Source organism: Onychomys torridus, chromosome 19 (genome assembly GCF_903995425.1).
Source record: "Onychomys torridus chromosome 19, mOncTor1.1, whole genome shotgun sequence".
Classification (NCBI taxonomy): Eukaryota; Metazoa; Chordata; class Mammalia; order Rodentia; family Cricetidae; genus Onychomys; species Onychomys torridus.
The window spans coordinates 53,756,144-53,774,086 of NC_050461.1; the positions used below are offsets into that span (position 1 = coordinate 53,756,144).

General features: G+C 45.1%; 1 protein-coding gene across 1 annotated transcript in view; it reads left to right on the forward strand.

Annotated features, from left to right (window-relative positions):
- Positions 1-377: 377 nt before the first annotated feature.
- Positions 378-17,943, forward strand: part of Fndc1 (fibronectin type III domain containing 1) — a 64,351-nt gene continuing 46,785 nt past the window's right edge. Inside the window, exons 1-4 of the mRNA XM_036168700.1 lie at positions 378-525; positions 3,831-3,917; positions 4,578-4,646; positions 15,940-16,146. Of these exons, the coding sequence (XP_036024593.1) occupies positions 378-525; positions 3,831-3,917; positions 4,578-4,646; positions 15,940-16,146 (511 nt within the window). The remainder of the gene's footprint in view (positions 526-3,830; positions 3,918-4,577; positions 4,647-15,939; positions 16,147-17,943) is intronic.

Sequence of the window (17,943 nt, forward strand, 5' to 3'; positions counted from 1 at the left end):
GGAGAATCTGTGAAATTACCCCTTTGTTTCTCTTGCCCTGGCATGCCCGCATAATCAAGGCAAGGAACACCCAGGGTTTATTTTGACTTTCTTCCTGTTTGGTTTAAATTTACCACCCACAGTTATCCAAAATACAGAACCCCATGTGGGATTGGCATGTTTGTTTCACTGTCATGCTGTGATGATGTGCAAACATGATTGCACTCAAGTCTTTAGGATCAGACAGATCAAATGTCATTTACATTCTTACTAACAATGTCAGGGGACATCAAAAACTGATTCTCCCAGTCTTCCCTCGCTGTGAAGTTGATAGTTGCACTGTTTGTATAGTTGACCACCCACTGAAGCCAAGGCATGTGAAACTGCTGTCCACTAAAATGGGCCTGAAGGTCACATGGGACCCACCCAAAGATGCTACCAGTAGACCCGTGGAGTATTACAACATTGCCTATGGGAAGGCACTGAAAAGTCTTAAGTACATCAAGGTGAATGCAGAGACAAACTCCTTCCTTATTGAGGATGTGGGTAAGTGACTTGCTCTTCTTCCTGCTCGCAGCTAACTGTGCATCAGCATTTACAGCCATGTTCTTAGGATAACTGTCTGCAAGACCAAGTGTGGCTGGCCCAGGCTGCCCAGGATTCTCTGGAAACAGGAAGCCGAGTACTGACACACAGCAGGTTATTCTTTGAGGCTTCACCGTGAGGCCGTTTGGTTTTACCTCAGGTTCCTTGCCCACACATTTAACCCAAGCATTCCTAACCTCAAAACGAAATAGAAAGTTTTAGTTTTTGAATGTGCTTTGGAAAACGTACTGCTCCTTTAATTTTTGCTCTTATAGAAACTTGACTATTGGATAGTTTAATAGCCTAATATGAACATTTTCCCATTCATCTGCCATTTAATAATTAAGTACAGCTGACCCTTGAACAACTTTGGTTTAAACTATGTGGGTCTGCTCATATGTGGAATTTTTTTTGGAGGGTGGAGACTTGTGACAATTGAAAAAAAAAAGCTTGCTGAAGAACTGCAAAGCCTTGTGATATCATGAAAAGGTTGGTTGTGTCAAAATGCAGAAAATATATAAGTAACTCTGCATTATCATCTACCATAATGTAATATACAAATCTGTTTAAAGTTAGCATTTATCAATTATACACACAAGCATTTAGAACCACACACAGCACCTGTCTCAATTAGTCTTAATGGTGAACATGGCACAGGCTAGAGGCATCTGAGAGCAGAGCCTAAGCCGAGAAGTTACCAAGATCATGTTGGCCTGTGGGCATGCCTATGCGAGACTGTCTTGAGTCTTAATTGATACAGGAGGATCCAGCCCACTGTGGGCAGCAACATCCCTAGGCAGGTGGTCCTGAGCCATGTAAAAAAGCTAAATAAGTACAAAGGTGAGCCAGAGAGCGAACCAGCAAGCAGCCTTTCCCCAGGGTTTCTGCGTTGAGCCCTTGCTTGAGTTCCTGTCCCAATTTCCCTCAGTGATGGAGTGTGACCTGGAAATGTAAGAGAGGTTGCTTTGGGTCAGAGTGTATTATCACAGCCACAGAGAAGATGTTAGAGCAGCACCCCTTGTCTTCAAGAGACGTATAAACAAAGGCTGCATATTAAATCATGACTGCAGAAAACTGACCCTAGAGCAATGTCGGCCACCTCTCTCTGTGTGCAGTCCACCTCCCCAGTAAATCACATCTCAGTAAAAAAAAAAAAAAAAGTTATATCTTGTTGCTCTAATTTACCTGTCATTCAGTGTGATACATATGAAATGGGAATAGGTATCAAGGTATCACTTGACTCCTGTGGTCCACGAGGCTTCCAATCAACAGCAAGCTCTTTGTAGCTAAGAGTTTTGGGAAGGTCAAAGTTATTATATGCAGGCTTTCACCTGCATGGGGGCTGGGGCCCCGAACTCCTGAAGTGCCCAAGGTGTAATGTATCATGTCACTATGAAGGCATGTACATGATCAGGCATGTGGACAGGATAACCTTTTCTGAAACTGGAACTTTATTTTCAGTTAATTATGAAATTGGGAACATTTTAAGCCTTGCCTCAGTGTGCCTTATCTTAAAGGTAGAGCTTTGGTGGTCTGGACTCTGGCTTTGAGATGCTGCCTTTATACCTTCTTTTTGTCTGCTGAAATTCCTACCATCATATTAGGTTACAACTCTGAGATTGGGCATGCGGATGCACAGAGCCAGCTACAGAAACCCAGGCATTCCTTGTGCCATGTCAGCATTCTGATCCGATCCTGGCATGAGTTCTAGTCGGCCCCTTGGCATCAATGCCCTGGCTGAGTCTCTGGACTTACTCCTTCTCCACCTTCTGCTGGGTACCACTGCATTCTTTGGGGGACTGAGCAGAAAGTGTATAAAACAGACATAGAGGTGTCCAGCTTCCCTTCTTCCTGCCTCCAGCTAAACACACAGTCCTCTGAAGCACTGTGGCTCCCACCCCCAGTCCAGCTGTGAGGTTAAGTGTGGATGCCACCAGGCCAAAGGCATGAGCAAGGCCATATTTGCTTACATGCTGGGCTGTTGTGTTTGCTGTCAAGAAAAACAAAACAAAACAAAACAAAACATGTGACAAAGAGTTGTATCACCCACTAAACAACATCTCCCAAGTAAAGGATGAGTTAACTGGATGGGAGGCAGAGACATGTGGACTCCATTGCTGGGGAATTCAAAAGAGTCCAGAGTGAATAAAGCCTGGCCAAGCACAATTCTGTATTCTGGTAGGACCTGGAACATTTCCCCGTTAGCTCGGCAGCTTGTGCCAGACCCTAAATGCCACCAGCTCCTGCCATTGAGAGACACAAGTCAGGCTTGAACACAGCAGGTGTCCCAGATGGTCTTGAACTTCTGGCTCAAAGATGAATGAGGTTTTGTTTTTTAAAAATGCCCTGACTTTGAGAAATGCCATTATCACTTGGGTTTTCAACAGGGCAAACACCTACCTGTCCAACCCTTCATCTCTCCCCATGCTCACAGACTTTAATCTCTTTAAGGAACGAATCCCCGCCCACCTGTCAAAAGACAGTCGTTCATTTTGAGGAAAACTGGTGTTGTTTAGTTTTAGTTTTGAAAACTCTAAGTCCGGGGTGTGTCCTCTTTGGGCTGTGGTCCTATTGGTTTCCTTTTGAATCCCAGCAGCTTCAGGGGTTCAGCCAAGGAGACCTCTGTGGCTTGCCTTGACCCTGAGACCAAAGTGAAAAAGCAAAGCCTAATTATTTCAAGATTAGCATTTTCAGAATTCCAGGAAATATTTTTCTAGCTTTTTTTTTTTTTCTTTTTTAGTTGAAGTAGTCAAAAAACCACATGCAGACATAGCCTGGGGAACTTTTTTACTGTGAAAAAGAAAAATTCTGTGGAGCTTTATGTAGAGCAATAAAGATTTTATGAGTTTCATTGATATTTATTTATTTATTTATTTTAGATCTTTCCATTTGGAGCTTCTAGGTTCAGTGTTAGTAGTTTGTGACACGGTGTTTAGATACTATGTGGTTACTGACTTCTAATTCCTCTACTGGGCTCCTATTAAAAACCTTGAGTCTGTTATCAGTGGCCTAGGAATCCAGGCTTGTTACACTTGCTTGCACTTTGTACTAACTACAGCTGGTGTTCTCAGGGTCAGCCATGTTTCTGCTACATGGGGAGAATGTTAGGGATTTTCGTAAAACCAAAGAGAAAGCTACTGTTGGACTTGCTGCTGTATTTGGGCTTTTATATTTGGTTATAACTGGTGTAAGTGAGATGGTTAATGAATGAAGTGTGTGTTTCTGGAGGCTTGAGACGGTGGTTTGATGTGAACCGTGTGTTTCAGAGCCGGGGGTGGTGTACTTTGTGCTGGTTACTGCAGAGAACCACAGCGGAGTGAGCCGCCCGGTTTACAGAGCTGAGAGCCCACCCGGTAAGTCTGACCCGGAACGGGAGGCTGTGCTGCGCTGATTAGACTGGGAGAGCACTCTTTCCTTGCTTCTTCATGCCAATAAAAACACAGAATTAATGGACTGGTGAGATGGCTCTGTGGGTAAAGGCACATGCCACCAAGACTGATGACCTGGGTTTGATCCCTGGGGCCCACACAGTGGAAGGAGAGAACTGACTTCTGTAAGTTAGCCTCTGATCCACACATGCACAGTGTGGAATACACACACCCCAAATAAAGAAATATAACTTAAAAATTAAAATTAGAATAACCAAATGATTCCCAAACAATCCACATGATAGGCTTGTAATGGCAAAGATGGAAAATTAGAAGAGAGGGTTGTTTTTTCCCATCTGTATGTGTGTGTGTGTGTGTGTGTGTGTGTGTGTGTGTGTGTGTGTGTGTGTGTTTTCCAATTTGGGGAGTAGTTTTGGTGCGGCTTATAGACATTTTGTCTGATGTTTTGCAACATGGCTCAACTAGCCATGTGTAGACCTTACACTAAAGCTTAGGTGTGGAGTTGTTCCCAGCCTGAGCCCAGTCTTCTGAAAGACCGTTTGACTAGTCACTAAGACATACGGAACTTCTGAGAATCGTGTAGACCTTGTTTCTAACTATCCAGTTGCATTTCCCCCAATTTAGGAGGTGAATGGATCGAGAGTGATGGTTTTCCCATTAAGGGTCCAGGACCATTTAATGAGACCGCCACAGGTACTTCTTGCTCACCTGGTTCATGTCTTCACCGAAGCCACATGTCCCAAGAGGGCTGTGGTTCTGTCACACACATGTGCTCACAAGCCTTCATTTTGTTCCCATCGCTAAACTAATGCACATGCTGGTGGCCCAGACTGCAGCTGGTGGTGTTTGTGGCTTCCTGTTCCTTCCCATCCCCATGTGGGCAGCATCTGTGTTTACATCTGGAGACCGTCACCTGCTAATAAGCAAATATGGTGGCCGAGATGGTAGAACTGACCCTGTTAGGAATTTCATAACCTTTTATCTGGGAACAGCGTAATGGACTCAGACCCTTAGAAACAATGGCTCCCATGGGCCACTGTGTGTCCTCAAGTCTTGCATTTTTCTTGGACTACTCTGAAATATTTTGTGATATTCGAGATCCCTGCCTTCCATCTCTGCTCCATATTTGCCTACATGTGTGTTGCTGTGTGGACATTGATGTTGTCTGGTCATAGTGTTTTACTTATTGAGAGAAGAGCAGCTATTTCTTATGAGTTGTTGCTTGAATATGTTTAATTGATGGTTAAAAAAATAATGCCCAAGAATGCAGTTATTTCAGAATGTGGTTGGGCAGCAGCCCAAATGTAACAGGGTAAAGAGTTGTGCTTTGCTTTTGCATACCATGTGTTGAAACACATTGACCTGGTGGTATTTCTCAGAGAAAGGTGAGTATATGTTGAAGCTAATGACCATGATAGGTTTTTCCAGTCAGTATTTCTGGTGCAGACAGTTGTCAGTGTTTTATACCGGAAAAGGGGGTGGAAGAACAAAACAATGAGCTAACAAAGCTGCCTGCGGGGGAGGCAATATGCTCTTCCTCAGGTATACTGGGTGTTGCAATGGAAACATTGTGTAGGTGAGTAGAGATGAGGAGCTGAAAGCTGGAAGAGGGAACAGGAGTTAGATATGGTTTGGGGAGTCGTTCTATAGAGTGAGGATTGAATTCTAGCCAGTACAGTAAGAGAAGATTGGGAGAGAGAAGAAGAGCGGGCCAAGGATCAAACTTGGCACACACTAGTAGTATAGAAAGTCCCGTTATCTGCAGGGAGCATGTTCCAAGAGCCAAGCAGGACCTGAAATCACGGATGGTACCAGATTCTATACACATCATGATTTTCCCTGTATTTAGATACCGGTGACCATTTAGAACTCATAGGTTAGGTACATAAGACTTTAGCACTAACTATAATAAATAAAAAAGTTTTAACCATGCACAATAACAGTAATGTGAATATGACTGCTCTCTCCTACCTCTCAGAATAACCTTCTGTACTGTATTTACTTTTCTTCTCAGGGTAAGACTAGGAGCTGATACAATGTACAGGTGATTAGCTAAAGTAAGACAAATTAGGCATTGTGATCTATGGGATACTATGTGTAAGAAGATGTTACTAGAACAAAAGTACCTAGATACTTGCAAGAGCCAATTGAATGACTCAAAAAGTTACTAGGTAATTAACAAGGGGGGTAGCCTATACACAATAGATGCACTGGATGAAGGTATCATTTCTATCTTGGGCAGGATGGAGTGGGATAATGGGAGAGTTCATTACATTTTACAAAACAATGCACATTTTCATTATGAATTGTTTATTTCTGGAATTTTCCACTTAACTTTTTGGAGGATTTAGTTGCTTACAGGTAATTGAACCTGAGAAACTTAAGCTTTGGATGGGGTGGGGGGGGACACTACTGCACATGTAAGATAAGAGCTGTGTAGGAAAGGATGTTTATTTCAGACCTGTTTACTCCTGAAGACATACATGTAATCAACCAGACACAAACATTTTACTGACTGGTATACATGTCTTGTACTTGAATTTCATATTTTGATCTTATACTCTTGATCTGACATTAGTTTTAGAACTAGGAATTTTCTTACTTTTTCATAGATAATCACTTTCTTCTTCCACTTTTAATGGGGGTGTCTGAGTGTGTTTGAAAGTGTTGATGCCTACATGTCTGTACATGTGTGATGTAGCCTCCCAAGTGCTACAGATTAGGGAATCAAAGAAATTCATGTTCTAACTCATTGTTGGTTTTAGGCACCGTGACATTATTTGGTTTCTTTCTGAAGGAGATTTTGGATCTGTGACTGTCAAAGCTCTTTGTTACAATACATGATCTCCATTTGCCATTCATAATGAATAAAAGATACTCGAAGAAGTCCCTAGCTGAACTTTCAGCATATGATGTAGGCCATATCTCAAAACGCTAACTAAATAGCCCATGGTATCCAGGGAGCACAGACTCAGAAAATGCTACATTTCATTGTCAATAAAAATAATAAGAATTTGCGGGAAATTATCCATGAGTGATTGTCATGTTATCTCTTTCTTTTGCTTTTGAGACTTAAAAAAAAAAAAGCCATTTCTTGTTCAGGGCAATGGTTAAGTGGCTAATTCGGCCAAACAAAAGGGACATTCAGAATGGTGCAGGTCTTCATTCACAGGAAAGCATTTGCCTTTAAAACCAGAAATAAATAACACAACCTCAGCATCAGCACTTGGCGAGAGACCTTGCAGGAGTTGTTCAGTGCTTCGGCTGACAGTGTCTGGTATTCCACCAGTGCTGTTTGAAATCAGGGGAGAATCCATTCTTTATTCTGCTGAAAACAAGGATTTCAATCCAAATTCCAGAAGGCCTCCTTTGCTGGCTTAGACCTCTCAGATCCAAATGCTCCTTACCTAAAAATAGAACTTAATAGCTGTTAACCTATCCCTTCAGTGCCTGTGGTTTTCAGGACCCAGAGGTCTGTAGCATGGGAACAAGATGGACAAGGAGGATCACTGGCATGAAATGTGCACAGTAGTGGGGAATTAAACCACAATGAATCTGACTAGTGTTGGCTGGGGCTGGCACCAGCACGGGTGGAGAGGACTTGCACAGCAAGTGTTTCCAATGGTTCTGGAGTGTGGCGGTCTAGGAGTAAAGTGTGAGCAGGTTTGAACCCTGAGAATTCTCTGTGTTTGCAGATGGTCTGCCCTTCTGTCTTCACCCAGACTTCCCTCTGTCTCACATCAGGAAGAGGCAGCAAGCATCTGTGGGTCCACACTCCTTCCTTCTGAAAGGACAGCAGCTGGGTTGGATGAGGGCATACCCTGGTAGCCTCATTTAAACTTGATTATCTCTTTAAGGACCCTGTACCCCAATATAGCCCCATCCTGAGGTTCTGGGGTTAAGACATCAGTATATGAATTTTGAGAGGACAGAATGCGATAATCACAAATTATTAAAGATGAAGTGTATAGTAGTCTTACATAAGCAGATGGGGAAGCCTGGTGATAAGATGGTATCATCAAGCTGAAATGGTGAAGTAACATGAGGAGGAGGAACATTCTAGAGAGTCCTGGAGGTTGGACTGGACATACACGCTCTGAGTATTGTTGCTCACCCAAATATGAAACGTTTGGACTCAGAAACACTAGACTAAGCAAAAACTCAGTTCTTGGGCAGTGGCCTCGGCTTCTTCCTACCCATTGAATGTCTCCTCTGATCTTCATGCAGAATCCACTTTCTGGGATGTCAGTCTGTTTCCCCCTCTTCTCATCCCAGGGAAGCGATGTCATGAGTCTGTTCATTTTCTAGAACACTGGTCTATCATTTATTCCAGAATTCTTCATTGCTGTCTTAGCTTTTCCAGCAGCTGGATCCAAAGTAACCTGGTCATATAGAGGCAGGCCCCTGGGGTCAGGACTGTGCATGTCCCAACTTTGATAGTGAGCAGCCCACGGGTGCAGCTGGGCCAATCATTCTTCATTTGCCAAAAATTTCGTCTTGGAAACCATGTTGTATCCTAGTTAATTTTAGTGCAGACTAGGCTCGTATCTATTTTAGTAATTTTTATGGCTTTTCCTTCAAGTTGTGGAGTTGAAATGGATCCAGAATTGAACCAAGGTCTGAGTTTTGCTTCATGACGTCTTTGCATTGTATTTTAGTTATGAAGGTTGTTTATGCGTTCAGTAGTTCAACAATAGCTCGATCTAAGTTGGGTGCGGTGTGCACCATTCCTTTCTGGTCATTGCCACCAGCACTGTGGTGCAGACATTCCCTTTGCTTATGGCCACTGGCCTTTTAGCTGCTCCCCCAGCCCAGGAACATGAGTGCACATATCTAGTAGTATATCTCACACACCAGGCATCCTGGGCCGTATCAATCTCCATGACAATGACCCATTTGCTACCCCTACCTCCTAGCCTCTAACTGCTAGGTCTTATCATAGATCTAGAGTTAGGCTAAAGCTGGACCTTGCTCAAGCTGCAATTCTGAACTCCTCTGTCTGTTGGCAGGATATCCTGCTTCTTCTATCCCTCAGACTTTGTCAGGCCCCAGCTCTGCAGGCCTTCCCCCTCAGCAGAGTCCCGAGGCCACCCTTGGCTTGTTTCTTCTCTGCTTCAACCCAGACATGCACTCACACGATCTCTCCTCTCTGAACTTCCTTCACTGGTTCCACTAGGACCACCCAGCTGCTTAGTGCTCCCTCTCTGGCCTCTAATTAGCTGGAGCAGGGGAGAGAAAGAGCTAAGCCACCCTGTGTTGTCTCAACCACCACAGCTGTGTTTCTCATCCTGGGCCCTCAGTGCTGCTTCGACAGATCTGTCTGTCCCTACACAGTTACCTTTTTCTCTTCCAAGATGGCGGCTGCAAAAGGTGGTCACTTTCACCAGCTTCTCTCCTGGCCTGTGTCCTCCTCCCCTCTGCCAGGAGCTCTTGCTTCCTGCTCCCCTGGGGGTAAAGGTGATTAGGTGACAAACCTTGTCTTCCTTAGGTGACTTCCATCTCCTCTTCTCCCCGCTTTGGGGAAAGGTGAGTCACCCCTTCTCTTGAAGGCTGGCTTCACTCGCAGAGTGTCTTTCAATCACAGTGAGACCGCAGGGCAAATTTGGGGTTGGGTTCCTCTTTGGGGCCTTCCCTCCAGGAGCTCCCTAATGCCTGGTTCAAAAGGTTGACACATACCGTTGTACAGATAATTTGACATTGAAAACAACTTAACCGTGAAATCCTGAAAAACCAGTTCAACCTCTTCTTGCTGTCTTGCTTAGCTGGTTGTTTCTTTTGTGGTTAAAGCAGAATGTCTGAGGCTAGACAAGTTATAAAGAAAAGAGGTCTGTTTCGGCTTGTGGTTCTTGCCATGTGAGTGGCTGCTCCTACATCAGGGCCAGCATGCCTGAAAGTGGGAGAGACTGAGCTGTGCTTGTTCATGCAGCCTTGAGCGAGTGTTCTAGAAGGACCTCCATTGTTTAATAAAAGTTAAATAGTTGTTCAGAGGTCAACATTTGTAGGGCCATGTGTGGCCTGTCTGATCCTATGTCTACCAAAGGCTCTTCTTCCAAAGTCTGAAAGTGAACAACAACAACAACAACAACAACAAAACCCCCTACAAGTTTGGGACTGTCATGCTCCAATGAGGGTAGCCTGGAATATATTATCTAGGATCCCTGAAAAATGCATTAGTCTGGAAAGATACACCTCCTTCTTATCAAGCTATTCATAAATTACAGTTGGATTTTATTACACATGGGGGACTAGCTAAAAGCAATAGGCTGAAGGAACCAAGCAACCATTCAAGACCAGGCCTCTCATTCTCAGAAAACACATGCGTTGCTCTCCATTCAAGCTCTTGATGAAGCAAATGCAGGAAACTTCCATTAAAACCACCCCAGAGAAAATCAAACCTTTGAATGGAGACATGGTTTTTCCTAGAATATTTCACACCGGTCCCTCTTAGACTCCACAGTCTAGGAGGCTGCCACTGTGCTGTCCTGAGGGGCCCAGAAACATCACCTAATAAAGTCAGAAAAGAATTACTGCTCTCTTTGCTTTTGGTGGCCTTTGTGAACTGTCAGGCTGGAAACTAACATGCTACCGGATGGGTCCATGGGTGCTGTGGGATCTGACTCACCCGTTAGGAGCATAGGGAGCCTTCACAGCTGGCTACCCTGAGAATCTGGATGATCCCTTCATATGTGTTGGGGGAATCAGGCTAGAAATGGGATCCAGTAGGCTGGACTTGGCAAGGACTAACACCGAGTTCCTTTTACAAGTGAGATGGTGATGTTGCCATCAGAATCACATCAGAATCTGACACTGGTTTCCTGGGTGTATGGATAAGTCCCTGCCACAGAAAGGGCAAAGATATCAGCCTTGTCTACTTAGTGAGAGTCCAAGGGAAGGTCTATGACCCATGAAAGCGCAGATACATCCATACAAGCAGTTGTAGAGCCTCCTGATTCTTGCTCTACTATCAAGGGCTTCTTCACTGACCTGTGCAGAATTCTCTGACGTCAACGAGTTGCAATTTATAGGTGACTTGGCCTCCTGTAGCCAAGGCTTTGGTCCCATGTAGTAAAATAGATGCTGCCATCGATAGAGCCTCTGATGGTCAACTCTGGTGGGGTCAATAGCAAAGCCACCTGCTGACTGACAGAATGCCATCCTGACTGTGATTTATGGAGTTACTCAAGCACGCCTCCAGAACCCGAATCCATAGGATCTGATCAGGAACCAGCAAAGGCATGAGAGAAACTGGCCACCTCCAGTGGGAGTGCCCTCTCAATGATCAGACATTTAAAAAATGTTATTTTTAACTGTAGAGCAAACACCAACATTTGGTGGTGTGGTTTACAACATTCAAATGCAACCTTGAGAATTTCAAGATAAAAAGAGATTGTAAATAAGCAATAGCACTCCAGGCTTTGGGGGGGGGGCAGAACTGAGATAATTTTCTTGGCTGTCCTGTGAACACCTTAAGGAAAAAACTTTAAGTGGTCCAGTGCTGCACCCTGAGTGGCCCCAGGGTAGCACAAGGTGTTTGCCTTGATTCTGGTTGGTGCTTTACTGGATTTCAAGTGCCAGTTGTAGCGTTTAGATGCTGGCATCTTGGTGGTGGCCTGGGGTCACTTCTGACTACAGCAGAGCCTCTGTCCTTGTGCTGGGCAGGCTTCTGGTGGAAGCAGGAAGTCAGGGTCTCTGACATCCTCCACAGGCCCAGTGAGCTGGAACCGAAGGGCCCTGTGGAGGGTGTTTGAAGTCAGTCTCGTGTCCTCCGTGAAGGCTCTTTGACTTTTGCCATCTATAGTGTTCTACCTGGCATTAACAAGCCTGGGGAATGTCAAGGTTCTTCACCCCTCCTTTTCTCCTTTTCATCCTGCTTTGCCTTTTAGACTGTTACCTTCCTTTAACTCCTGCAAATGCTTTCCTGATTCCAGGCACTGGCCAAGAGTCGCTATTCTGGTGTCTCTGAGGGTGCCAGGATGCCTGCGTGTGCTGTCTTTCTTTACTTCAGGTTCTGAGCGATTCCTTGGACAAGTCAGCCAATGGATCTATTGGCATGGTTGCCTAGGAACTTGGCTCTTCATCCTATGGTCCTTCCTTGGAGCACTGGGTATACCTCTAAATTCGAAAGAAACAGGGCAACAAGTAGACCCCAGTGGGACAGGATGTCACTGGCTGACTTCCTGATAAGGAAGCAGAGCAAACCTTTCAAATCTCACCAATAGTTTGTGTAAACAGGTGTGTGTGTGTGTGTGTGTGTGTGTGTGTGTGTGTGTGTACGCACACAATGGACAGGGACTCCCACTGCACCTGAAGCATTCAGGAGGCACCATGGTCTTCTCCAAGAGTGGCTGCTGTGTTTACACCAGTGTGGCTACAGGGATGCTCCCAATGAAGCCACCAGGAACTTCTGAGTAAGTGCTACCGCGCAGTGAGCTAGAACTACAGATCCAACAGCAGGGCTCTAATTCCTGCTCAGTGCCTGTTGCTATCCAGCTCCAAAATGTTCCCCCCACCTTTGCCTCTCAGTTTCTTTGTCTGTTATTGGTAGGATATATTTCTGGTGCATGATAGTCTCATAGATCCATTTCAAAAATAAGGAAATTAAGGGTCCTTCTTTGTAATTATTGGATAGTTGATCTTATTTAATTATCACCCCAAAACTCATTTAGTAAAGAATTAAAAGTATTGAGGTTGTTTATTGGAGAGGACACTGGCGTTAAGGAGACTTTCAGGGATGTATAGTCAGTGTTGCCTCTCAGTGGGCTGCGTATACAACTAAGGTCCTGGAGATCATGTCACTTAGTGGTGTCATAGTCACCTTAGTAACCATATAACATGCACAATGCATTTCTCAGGGTGTGTTTCTGCTGTTGATGACACGGGACTGTATTGTAAATACTGGGTGTGTTCAAGAGTTTTATGAATCCATTCAGAAATAGTTCACGAGTCTGTGTATCAGAATATGCCCAGAAAGAATGGCTTCATGATGGATATAGGCTGGTAAAGCAATTGCTGTAGCCAAAGCTATCCCAGGACACATTATACACCCCAGGCTGGCCTTCAGTTCACTTCAGCCTCCCAAGTGCTGGGATAGGCATAAGCTCTATACCCTACTGTTATATACAGTCTCACAGAACAAGAAACTGATGTCGTCAGGGAGTATTCTTGTAAGTAGTAGATTTGACGTAGACTCAATCTACAGGCAGATTTAAAATCTGCCACATTTAACTAGCATAGAGTTAGACCCGGGCAAAGCATCGAGTGGAATGTTTGCCTCTTGCTTCTTCTTTTTTTTTTTCATGGTGAAAAGAAAAGTTTGATTCCCCACAGCTTCAGAAATGTGCTGACTTGCAAAGCCAGTGGCACAAATCTGGAGGAAACAACCCAGTCCTGCCTGGCCTCCTGGTCTACAGCCAGGTGGCATTTGTTTCATTCTGAGCCTGTCAGGGTGACAGTGTGTAGCTGTCACAGGTCTTCTGTGACTTACCTGGTTCCGTTGCACTAAGACCGATGGGGGGAGTATGCCCTGCCAACTGTGAAATTAATATGCTCTGTCCTGGTGGGTGTGAGCCTGATTGCTGTCGGCAGTTATGACTTCCTGCTTTCAAGATAAAATATCTACAGAGTGTATTAGAAAATATTGGAGGGCTTTTGTGAGTCTATTGCACACAGCTTAGAGAAGATAACTTAAAACATTTAATTGCCAATGAATTCTAACCATATGGAATGTTTTCCGGATGCACGCATCTGCTTTAAGACAAGCTCCCTGGATGATCTGGAAAAGATAGTTGACAGATTCCAGTATACAAGGAAAAGAAAGTTTCAAAGTGCTTGAAAAATCAAACCCTTGAAAGATAAGTGGGAGGGGGGCTGGGGGGGTCCTCTCTTTGTGACTTTTACCCACACTCCTGTTGTCCTGGGAGTAATAGCCTCTGGCCAAAGTCCTTCTTTTCTCCCTAGAGCGACTGCAGTGTGATTTGTGTAGAGTCTTCTGGGCAGGGCATAGTGTGCCTACTCCTCAGGGAGCCTGTCTAGACCCAAACTTCACACTTGTGAGTAATAGAGATGGGGTGACAAGTGAGAAGGTGTGTGGAGCGAGTCATGAGTTTAAACAGATAGAACACTCAGGATCAGAATGGGTGGCTTCACATCCCTGCTTGACACTAAATGGCCCTGTGACTTTATTTGCTTTGTTCTTGGATATGAATGTCCTCCTCCTCACCCTGAGGCACTGTGTGGACAACATGGATGCAGATGGGTGAGGTTGTTGCTGACTTTCATTAAAGTTCTATCTAACATAGGTCACTGTGTTGGGTTATCAGCTGTCCTGTGGGTCCGGACACATTCTAGGGCCCCTGCAGGAAGATTGGCCACCACTGGTGGCAGAAACCACACAGTCCATAGGACAGCTGTTGTCTCTGCCATAGGGTTGTGTGGTTAAAGTTTGACAGGCACTACCATGCGTCCGAGTTCCAGGATGCACACCACAGCCAACAAACTTGTGTGGCCTTGATGAAGTCCCCTGCTCTGGGAACTTCATCCTTTCCTCTTTGTCTATCCTGTCACTACAGAATTCAAAGGTCTTATCACCACTCAGTGTTCTGCTAATGAGTGCAGGGCTTTCTGAATGAGAATCTATTCAGAGATGAGAACTGTAGCTATCCTCAAGGACAGAATAGTCCAGGGGACACCAGGTCTCCTTCAAGTTGCTTGACTAGAGAGGACTCAGGGATGAAAAACAAGCGCAGGCTGAGAGTGTTGGATCTACGCATCAACGAGTGTCTCTCCCGGACTCACAGAGGTCGCCTGTTCATTGCATTCTGCTGGACCAGTCTGTAGGATTACACAAAGTTTAAATTTTTGTATATTGGGGAAAACTTTTGCTACAACTTATATACTGTTCTCAGATGACTTTAAGGAGAGGTATCCAGTGGCTCATTATGCAACTCCAGGCACCCCACAAAAGCGTGGTTCTTTGTTTAGATGGACAACATTGGAGATGGTCATTTCAGAGTAACTATCTGAAGTGGCTGTTCATGTGTGTTTGTGAAGCTCATGCTAATCATGGCATTATTTTTCAGATCTTATCTGAGCTTGGAATTTTTAGTCTAATAGAATTAGTCAGAATTGGTGCTAAAGCTAATGTAGCTATGTAGAGCTTTGCCATGTAGATGGTAAGGAAAGGATGCTTGGAAGCAACAGTCTTATAAGATTAGAGAGATGCTCTTCTGCTTAGCAGCATCCACAAATGAGGGCTAGAAGGTGATTCACTGTTAGAAATGGGCAAACATGGTGGTCACATGATCTGTAAACCCTCAACACATCAGTTCTTACTCAATGCAGATACAAAATTATAACTAGTGTCCCCCAGGACACATTACTTTGAGAAAGTTAACAAGTCAGTTCAAGATTTTTGGAAACTGGCTAATTCATTAAGAAGAAAACCAGATACCCTGATGATAGCGGCAATGGTGGGGGCATAGCTAAGATTTGTTGTGGGACGGGACTTACAGAGGGGTGGGAATAGAGACTCCAGGTTGAAATTGATTGGTCTAGCTCATTAAAGCAAGGGAAGCTATCTTTTCAATATGACAGAGCAGAAGGCCAGTTATAAATAGCACCTGATGACTCTCTGCTGTATTTTAATATCTACTGTTAGCCCTCATCAGAGAGTATAAAGCCTGTCTGGCCTAAAGGGGGTGAAAGGAAATGGATGAAAAGTGATATTATAAAGCCTCCAAGATCTGTGGCTGACAGTCCCACCACGTGGAATATTTTCATTTTAAGTTCAGGAGACCTCTTGGCAAGAAATAGAAGACCGTGTGGAGAGAATACACCCTTGAACTTAACAGAACAGGTTACCCAAAATTAGTGTTTTAAGCCCCACAATTAATTAATGAGACTCAACGTGTGAAGAGATTTCACATACATTGATGTAAGCTCCATGTGGTGTATCATTTAATCCTTTCTATGTCATGTCCTTTTTAAGAAAAAGAAGTGCCTAACAAGCCCGTGCGTATGCGTGTCCGAGCCTCCGATGACAGGCTCTCTGTTGCATGGAAGGCACCACGCCTGTCTGGAGCCAAGAGTCCACGCAGATCTCGGGGTTTTCTTCTGGGCTATGGGGAAAGTGGCCGGAAGATGAATTATGTCCCGCTGACCAGAGATGAGAGATCACATGAAATTAAAAAGCTCGGTGAGTCTGAAATTCCAATGCTTCCAATCATTCAGTATTGAGACGCTCACTCAAGACAGAACGCTGTCTTAGTGGGGAGGTGCGTCTCCCAGCTGTGATGATTATCAAAGGCTATGCTCTGTGCTAGTTACTTTTCCCCTTGCTGTGACAAGATGCCTGACGAAGGGAATTTTAGGCAGGAAGGGGCTATTTTGGCTCACAGTTGAGGGGATGGAACCCAATACAGAGGAGAAGGTGGCAGGTCACTCTCTGGCAGCAGGAGTGTGCAGCTGGGACTTCTCACATCTCAGTAGAACAAGAAGCAGATTGAACAGGAAGTAGGGACCAGCTACAAGACTTAGAAGACTTGCCTCCGGTGACGCACTTCCTTCAGCAACCCTCACCCTGTGAAAGTTCCACCACCTTCTGAAACTATGCCATCAGCTTGGGGCCAAGTGCTGAAACTCATAAGCCCATGGGGACATTGCTCTTTGTCCCACCCTGTCTTGGCCCCCGTCATATTAACCTATATTCAGTGGCATGACCGCACTTCTTCTAAGTTGTTGCTACAGACAGTTGCCTTGAGCCAGGACACTTTGCTAGAGGTGAGGTGTGGTGAGGAGGGACAATATGGTCCTGTTCTCATCACTTTGCTCTTTGCAGCTTTTTCTTCAAATCCCAAGTCCCACTGAGATTGAACATTAGGGCAGCTGAGTGAAGCCTGCAGGGATGGCTTCTCTCCTTTCCTTTGGGCAAAGGTAGCAATGATGGAGTGCTGGTGGGCACATTTGCTGGGATCAGGAGATACTGTGGGGTCCATTTTAATAGGTCATTACCTTTATTGGCAAGCTAGAAGGGAACACAGGCAATGCTCTGAGAAGATTCTGTAGCCCCCAAGGCTGCTGCATGTGGAGGAAGTGCCAATGGTTCCATCACTCTTGCCTTTGCCCCACCCCCTTACCTACACCTGATGACCTGGTGCATATCTGGGATCCTTTATATACATATCCTCCTGGAGGAAGCCAGGCTATAGAAACTCAAGGGTGCAGGGTGGCCCTGGCAGCACATCTGTCTTGTGCTAGCACTCAAGTTGGAAAGCCTCTTGTCCCCTTGTCTCCCAATTGCTCTTTTACCAGTGATAAGTATTTTGGTCCCCCATGGTTCATGTTTCTTTTATTTCCTAAGGGGTCAAGTCCAGGCAAGGGAGAGGCTATGGCTTACTGGGACCACCGAGAAGATTCTAGTAAAACATCTGGTCTCTTCCACTCACGTGTAGTCAGGTGCCTCTCAGGCTCTTGCAAACTTGGTGGTGTAGACAGTGGAGGGTGAGGCTCACATCACTCGGGAGCATGGAGGCCGGAGGTGGAGATTGGCGTCATTGGGAACTGAGGCTGGGGTGGGAAGGAGCGAAAGAGGCACCCGCAGGCCTGTGGAGTGTAAGAGTGGAGCACAGGGAAGGAAGTGTGGTGCCTCTGTCATGAAAGGTAAGTTCTTCTCCAAGATAGGTGAGGAGCATGAAGATGATAGGATGTGGGCGTTGAGTCAGAGCATGTAGAAGAGAGACTCACAGCCAGGCCACGCATGGTGCACAGTGATTTGAGCTCAGGGAACAGCCCTGGGTGAGGGTAGCTTCCTGGAGACAGAGTTCTGGGAATAAAGCCTATGGCCTGCACTGCTGGTTTGCTCTGAGAGCTTATCTGCTAAGGGCATAAGTATAGATCCTTAGAGAGCCTAGGAAGACACTGTGATAGTCCCCAGGACCCCCAGTCCTGGCTCCCTGGACTGTGATGCAGTGTAAGTAGCTTGGATTTGAACTGG